Below are 8,544 nucleotides of genomic sequence, written 5' to 3' on the forward strand. Positions count from 1 at the left end.
AGTGCTACGCCAACAAGCTCCGATATTGGGTCGATGACTTGCGCTGCTTGAATTCATTACCTCTTGTCATTCATCGCTTACCGCTCTTTCTCACTTGCTCTCTCCTCCTTTCCGTTGAAGGCAGGCAGGGGATGTCCGTCTCACCTCCTCTCCCCGGGGCTGCAGACGTCAATGCCGGGCACCTTAATGCGGAGTGGGTATTGCAACGCCAACGCATTAAAGTAATCAGCGCGTCTGTATCTTAGTAGCAAATCCATTAAATCGCACCTACCATATAAAATCCCAGGTCGAGTGGTTGTGACCGGATTAGCTCGAGACGCATCCTCGAAACTGCTCGTCAGGGCTTAGTTTTGCGCTTCGATTAGGAATCTGGCTTGCAAAGTGATGGTTTGTGCCTATTGTTCGTTGAATCGGCGTCACCGACTCGGGCTCTACTCCGGGCAACTGCCCCAGGCCCAGGATCGTGAAATGCACATCATAATTCTCCTTGTTTACCGTTAGGCTGACGTAGCGATGACAATGACGCTGCAATTAGTGATAATGACAATGATTACATTAGAAATGATAATGACGGTGCATTTAGTTTTTACTTTTATTTATTTATTTATTTATTTATTTATTTATTTATTTATTTATTTATTTATTTATTTATTTATTTATTTATTTATTTATTTATTTATTTATTTATTTATTTATTTATACAATACTGCAGGCCATAAAAAGGCCCGGGCAGGAATGGGGCACAATCGAGCATCGTTATACACACCTATGTACAGTACATTTTTCCGTGGAAAGAAGAGAGCAGAAGGAAAGAACAAGAACACATTTTGATATATTACAAAAAATAGACGTTATTGCTTCAAAAATTGTTGAATTGTGGAGAGGACATTTGTACCTTCAAACACATGTGAAGGCAAACCATTCCAACCATTGACAATCATAATGAGAGCAAACGTGATGCACCACCAAAGTTTATAGGCCTTCGCATTTCTGCAGTGTAGATTCCACAGTGCTCTCGGAACGTTTGCTCTTGCTTTGCTTGAATTCACTCTAATCATGCATGCTTTTTTTTTTTTTTTTTAGTTCGTTTTGGTGAAAAGAACGGATCATCCAGAAGGCGTGTTCATTTTGAAGGGCACAGGGCTGAGAACTATTCGATCAACTATATGCTTTAGTGAATAAGCAATATCTCGCTGAAACGATAAGAAAAAGGAGAGAATGATGTCTGTGTGGGTCATGTCTGTGAAGGCGTCAGCGTGTCTCCATTGCCAGGGACACTTGAGGAATCGGATATCAACCTGGACATAGCAACAGGCCTCTACGACAGCGGTCCCAAGTGCGGCGAACGCTCCGGGAGTCTGCCCTTGAAATTACGCTCTTCCCAAGGGCAGCGGTGGAAGAAAGAGGCATGCATCGCCGGCCCCGCATTGTGGTCGGCTTACAGTTACCAAAAGCACGCCTAAGAGAACAGATGCGCGGACAATATGATATCCTCGCTTCCGCAGCGTCAAGAATCAGGTCTACCCGTGGGAAACTGATGACGTATTCGCCCACGTGCAGTGGCCTACGTGAAGGAATTCGGAAGGCGAGTCTTTATGGTGCTGTGTGCAAAAATGCCAATTGGTGCTCCTCGATTGGCCAGTGCTCAAGGACAAAGGATTCCATATCTAGGCACCCAGGGATAAGACAGTGTAGAAAAACCGGGGTCTGACCACGCTGGGGTCATTGGGAGACTTTCTCTGAAATCTATAATACCATGAATGTAAATAAATTTGCACTGCTCTTTTTCCAAAAGCTCCTCGCATCCGTGGTGCCTCGCCTCGCTGGCCTTCGCTACCTTCGGCTCCGGCTGGCGTCGCAACAGAGAGAAACAAAGAGGCACACAGACATATTTATTGTCGACGTTTCCATGGTTTCAGTCGGAGACCGGCCACTGCCATTGCTTGGTTGCATTGCACGGAATTGCCTTTTCAAGTAGTGAGAACTACACGAAAAAAAAAAAAAAAAAAGAAAGAAAGAAAAGCGCTGTAAAATAGACAGGGGAAGGAGTTCCCAGCCGGAGGGAAAAAGGAGAAAGGAAGTGGAAGGAAAGGTTCTGTGGACGCACTCGAGACGAAAATAGACTAAAGGAAAGCATCAAGCACGAGGGAAGGTGGCTTTCCTTGGCCAGAGTGAGGTCAAAGCGGTGCGGTACGGAATGTGGCGTATGCGGCCGTGGCAAGGCTTTTTGAAGCCAAGAGTGCTTCACAGTATGAGCAAGGGCAGAGGTTAACAAAGCAAGACGCCATCAGCATTTTCAGGTATGGCAGCGATTGCTTGCCTTCGGAGTCGGTGTTAGTTTGTGGCAAAAAAAAAAAAAAGTGGAAAAAAAAGGAGAGGAAAGGAGGGGCGCTCAGGTTAGTATGACTCTTCTGAGTAGCGTGACCTGTGCAGCTGTCATTTTTTGCTTTCTCTAAACCAAGTGTGGACCACAGAACGGGTTAGCAGCGGTGATGCGAGAAATTTTCAAACCTGCCCTCCTACCACATCACCACTTTTTGCCACGAACAACAACAACAAAAAAAAAAAGACTGGATAATAAGATCGTGTGCCGTCAGCCAGCTGGCCGACCTCTAACCTCAGATGATGGCTAACTTAAAATTCACGCGGCTGCATAGTTGGGGAGAAGGGGGGGGGGGGGGGGAGGGGGGCGTGAGGCATCAACCTTTTCGAAAGGCATAAGATATTATTTGGTTTGAGGAGCATGTATAAAGGGAAGAGCACCAGGATTCTCGTTTTTAGGCGCTTTTGAATGGTATACTAAACTTGCGGATGAAATAAAATTCACGTTGTTCACATTCTGGAGAGTTTTTGAAGCCCTCTGGGCGAGGTTTATTTGTTTAGATAATGGAAGATTTGGGAGGGACTCGGTATATGTGCGCGGTGGTTGTTGAACTGAGGGCTGAATAGTTTATATCTTTGACATGTATTGCTGTTATTCAAGAGGGCAAATATGCTTGACGAGTCACGATCAATGCTGCCATTGATTGAATTTTGAAACTCTGATCTAGCCCTTTTTTCGCAGCACGTGGTCTCCATGTCTCTGAAAACCTTGCAACAACCATATCTAGATCATTCTAACATGATGGGCCTGGAGTCGGGCATACTTATACTTTGCAGTGACGAGGATGGCAACTTTGAAAATGCAGATGTTTTTGGCTTCGGTTGGGTTACTATGAAGAGTTGTGCGAATTGACAGCTTTTCCGCTAGAACGGGAACATCTTGAAAATTGATTTCATTAGTTTAGTATGAGATCGCAGAAATAAAGGCCAACGGCAAAGATGCCGACGGCGGATCCTAATTTCGGTATGTATTTACACAGCCTGCAGTGGACGAGCACATAAAAAGGCGGCCGGACTCTGCTCCGGAACCACAATCGTCAAAAATCTCTACCTTAACTTGGCGCTTTCTGTTCGACCGGCGACTGCAGCTGCTGCTGTCACCAGAACCGCCGAAGAGCGCAGCTTGGTGGCGATCCCCGGGGCGAGCGGCCCGCAACGGGACGAGCGAGGGGTGCCGAGGAGCGCGCATGCTTCTTCCTCGGCGGCTCTAGCAGCAGCGGCGGCGGCATTCGGAAGCTCGCGCAGGCTCACTCTCGCTCATTGGCGCCCTCACCCCTGAGCGCACACACCGGGCCAGGTAGTAGCGGGCGCACAGAGGCTCGCGGGCGTCGCTCGCGATTGGGAGTGTGTGCGCGCGTCGTGTGTGCTGCGCCGCATTGACGTCAAGGACACCACCCGCACTCACGCGCGTCTTTTCGCACGCGACAGGTTATCCGGCGACGAGACCTCCGTGGCTACCCGTGACGGACAGCGCCGGCGCTCTTGACCCAGTGGTCCCAGGACCCCGCGACTTGTGCACGACCGCTCCACGCCGGACCGGCTGACCGCGTGCTCTCCGCCGCTGGAACGGTGCGTTCCTCCCGCCTGTGGATTTGTTGACTTGGTGCGCTCTCGTGTAACGGCCGTGGACTGGTCGCTCAGCTGGTGGCACATCCGTGCTACGAATCTTTGCAGTTAGCTGTGACTGGTGGAACAACTGTGCTTCAAGTACGTCAGTGTCTCAGGGCCGTAGCGAATCCCATCCCGATAAAGGGGCGATCCCCGAACCTCACTCCAAAATATTGACGGTTCCCTCGTAGATTTTAGCGGAAGAGGCGGTCGACGAGTGTCCCGTTGTGACCCGCCGTGTGAGGCTAGTGACTGTGGGACGCTGTGTGCTCGTCGCGACGGTGGCGTCTTCGCCGGAGGCTCCCAGGCAGCGGCACGAGCGGGACGACTCGGGGGCGGCGACCAAAGCGGACGGGCCTGCTCTGAGCTACCGGCATGCCTTCATGGACCTGAGCGTGCCCAAGCGGGCAGCGACTCCTCCCGGTTCTTCGGCGACCCCTCAGCGTCCACTGCCGGTGCCGGCAATGGTTCACCACGTTCCTGGATCACCGCCGGCGTTCTCGGCCTCGGACACGGCGCCCGCCGCGATCCCCGGTGAGCAGATATTTTATATTATTCTTAGCCGAAAAAGCGCTACAGTCTACTGCTCTCATACGCGAGACCTTTAAACGTGACGGGAAAACAAATTACCGCGAATATATAACGTTTAAAGACTCCTAAAACAATGTCTATCCAAAGGTTGTGGTAACTCTATACACTAGAGTCGATTGCGGTATATTCCCCAGCTGTGTACAAGGCAACACGTTTCATCGACTTATCAGTTCTGAGGCGAGACGCATGCTTGGCAGACATGTTTTTTCGGTTGGAATAATCAGTAGATTCTCCTTGATGCCGGCATTTGAAAACAGCGCATTTCGCACACGAGGTCTGCACAGTGGGTACGAGCATACCTTATCTCCTCCACTTGTCAGTGAAGGTGGAGCTGCGCTCAGCTGGCATGCAGTATCGGGTATAGAAAACGAGATGTGGTCAGGAATAAGAAAAGACTAGAAATCTGTGGTCGGCTCCGCAAAGATGAGCGCGCAGGAGACAACGGAGTGGCAGGCAAGGCATCGACATATCACGAGCCAGATATCAGAGCCTTGCGAATCTGTCCTATATCTCATATCAGCGTAGTCCTATATACACTGATTTGTATAACTATGCTGGACGGTTCTTTCTACCGGCCAAGCACTCCGCATGTGTACATTCGACCACGCGCGTAAGAAAACCTCAACCCTCCTCTATCTTTGCTTCCTATATATCACTCCCGCTATCGACTGCGTCATACAGGAGACCGTACAATGCCAAATGCGAGGAACCTGTTCAGCAGAACAGAACTGCGAATGATGTTCAGAATGGACGGAGAACCATTTGTCACACTAGAGACGCATCTGCGCATGCGCGCGGCAGGCCAGGCGCAGAAGATGAAGGATGCATTTGACGACGATGTAATGCACAGTTGGGGGGCTTCTCTGCGCGGACGCAAAGGCATGCAAAAAGCGAATGCGTAGGGTGGAACTGCAGTGCAGGTTGTAACTTGTTGCAGCGGCCTCTGCACATTAATAGGTCGTTTTGCAGCGTGTGTTGCGTATACTACGAGGTGTGTACATCTGCTCTGATGCGGCGGCGTTGCACTGTGCTTCGTCTTCTGCGAACGTAAGAGGTCCGCAGCATCCGGAGGAGAAAGGGAGTTTCACCGCACGGCTTTGCGACTGTTCCTCGTGAGAAGTGGCGCGCTCAGCTTTTGAAAAAAAAAAAAAAAAAAAAAAAAAAAAAACGCACACTGCAAGCCTGTTGCTGCCTACTGTCGGGAGCTATTATAGAAAACGAATAGTCTGTGCGGTGGAGACGATTTGAGTTTGAACAGCAGTATAGAGAGGTTTTTCACGGCGGCGTCGACGGTGAAGTGGCTCTTTACCAGTGAGATTAACACACTTTCTCACACTTCTTTCACACTTCTCGCCTGCCACGACCTTGTTCCCCCCTGAAGAAACACGGGCTTCTATGTTTTTTTTTTTTTTTTTTTTTTCAGCTGTGGTGCGTTCCGAACAATTCGAGAGCTAAATTTTCTTTGAAGTACACATCGACTGTACAGCTGCGCATAGCATACGGACCTGATATCCTCCTGTGAGCTCTCTGTAAAGGCCGAATGCAATGCAAAAAGCCTGAGCGCATGACGCTCGTGCTGCTGCCACACCTGGGTTCGCAGGCAAATTTTATTGCCAGCTTTCTTCTATTTTTCATGCAGAGAAGGGGGAGAACTAGGCTGAAAAAACAGAAACGAGTAGCAGACAGGAAGCTGCATGATACGAAAACTCAAAGCGTACACTGTTTAAACAAAAATCGACCGGCATACGATTTGCATTTTACGTCCTGGTTAAAAAAGGATAAAGGGCAGGTAAAGTAATGCTGCCGAAGTTGTTCGATCCCGAAAGCTGTGTAGCGGATATGGCCGCAGGTGTTAGCGCCGACTGCGACTCCGCACGAGCGGAATGACGAGTCGCTCTTGCATCCTGACAATAGTTTGTGTGTAATACTTCAGTGCACTAATGCGTTCGCTTTTAAACGGCGGAGTGCCTTGCTGTCGGTCCCGTAGACGCAGTTTTCTAGCTCCGACGTGTCTTTATTAAAGCGCTAAGGCCCCTGTTTTGCAGTAATTACGAGCGTGCTTTAGCCTGGTCATGTGTTGATCGCAGTGCTGTGTGACGTCATGACGCGACCTGACATGACGGAGTTGGCAGGAGCCGTCAACTCGGACTGCTCTCTTGAAATGGGATGGCTGAAAAGGAGTCGAACACTATAGGGTTCTTACCCAATAGGATAGCAGCGCGTTGATACGGCTTGGTTATAAAGCGAGGCTTTGCACCTATGTCTGATGGTATTTGTCATAATGTGACACTTTGAGTGTACGCTAATGAGTAGGTGTGATACAACACAGCATGTACTTGAGCGACGTGCCGCAGACGGAAGCCACTCACGCGATTTCGTCATACCATAAACGCCTGTTTGATCGAAATTTTAGGCATGCAGTGCTTTCAGCGCCCGTTGTGGCGCGCAGGCGGGAAAAACACGAAGGCGAACTAATGGTGCATTTAGGCTGGACACAAAGGGAAGGAAATCGTAGCAGGGGTTAGCAGATCAAAAGCCAGGAGGGCGGATGAGGTCAAGAAGTTCTCAGGGGTCAAGTGGATGCAGCCAACACAGAACCGGGCTAATTGGAGGAATACGGGAGAGGGATATGCAGTCCAGCTGATGATGATAGGCTGAGGCGCACTGCCTTCGCGCTCAAACAAGGTACGAGTATCCCTGTGTGCTTTTGCCGAAGGTGCGGAAAACTCGAAGAGTGCCGCCACTCTTATGGTTCCTGAAGCTGGGCATCTGACACCCTCGAAGATCTGGTGGGTAACGCGCAGGGATGCTCGCGCACGCGCTCGAAATATCGCGTTTATAGTGGTGCAGTTTTGTCAGGCACCGCGCCACGGCGTTAATGCATGCCTCTGTAGATACGTATATTTTTGAGCCCCAGTTTGAAGCGCGGGTCGTCGGCCGGTGGCTGCGCGAGTTCAGCACAAGGAGATGCCTTGTAGTCATTATATGCAACATTCCTTTCAAAAGATGCCCACTTGAGGTACTTTTATTATTTTTTTTTTCTCTCGCTATCCGCCACTGCAGAGTGAAACTCCGGTGCGACGACAGCGCCTTCTGCCCACAGTGTATCTATCGCGAAGCTATACAGACGCTATGGAAGCGCGCCCTGCACGAGAAAAGTGCACTACGCTCCACCGTCCTTCTCCACATTGGCACGGCGCCGCACACGCGTGTCGTGCTCATCTCATCCGAGCCATGCGGCAGTGCGTGCGCCGAAATCTCCACAAGTGCCATCAGTCGAAGGCACCACAACTCTCGTGCGTCATATACCTGGTGCATACATGCTGCACAGTCGCTGGGGCGGCGCATGCGTCAACAATAGTCTTTCTTCTGTGCAAGTTGTTTTCACGGCTGAAAACAAGTTCATTTCTTGGCAGACAACTCAACTGAGTCTTCAACACGAAATCAGACCCAAACGAATGTGCTGAAGCAGAAATAAGGCGCCCCTGAGCACGCTCGCTTTTCCTCTAATTCTTCATGTGCACGCTTACGTCTACTCTTGACAGCAGGATTCTTTTTTTATTGTTATAATTATTATTCCTTTCTCTGACCTACCCTGCCCCCATGTGCTGCGCGATTTCAATGCACGCTAAATGCCCATTCACATGCCCTAGTGTCGAAGGACGTGCGGCTGGTGTGTTGCATTTGGGATCGAAGGCGCCCTTCCACGCGTTCGGATGATTCAGTCCAGAAGCGGCGGCAGCTCCACGGCCGTCTCCAGTGTCGGCAGAAAACGGCGGCGTAATGCAACAACTCTGTCTTTCGGCTCGCCTGACAGACAACCACGTCTACATGACCGCCGGTCGGTGCCTCGGCTCGAGTCTGTTGAACTCGTCTGGCATGATCAGCCCGCCCAGCGAGGGCTGTGTGGACGATCAGCGGCACGCGGAGCGGTGCCGCTAGCGACGAAACAACTGCACTTTC

At 50.3% G+C, this 8,544-nt stretch overlaps 1 protein-coding gene across 2 annotated transcripts in view; it reads left to right on the forward strand.

Annotated features, from left to right (window-relative positions):
- The first annotated feature begins 3,814 nt into the window (after positions 1-3,814).
- The window catches only part of LOC146187310 (paired box protein Pax-6-like), a 108,827-nt gene continuing 104,097 nt past the window's right edge, over positions 3,815-8,544 (forward strand). For both annotated transcript variants that reach the window (XM_084607634.1, XM_084607635.1), the window contains exon 1: positions 3,815-4,524. In XM_084607634.1, the coding sequence (XP_084463760.1) occupies positions 4,374-4,524 (151 nt within the window). In that variant the 5' untranslated portion in view covers positions 3,815-4,373. The remainder of the gene's footprint in view (positions 4,525-8,544) is intronic.

The sequence above is a fragment of the Amblyomma maculatum genome, chromosome 6, assembly GCF_055883805.1.
Source record: "Amblyomma maculatum isolate TAMU_Amacu chromosome 6, ASM5588380v1, whole genome shotgun sequence".
Lineage (NCBI taxonomy): Eukaryota > Metazoa > Arthropoda > Arachnida > Ixodida > Ixodidae > Amblyomma > Amblyomma maculatum.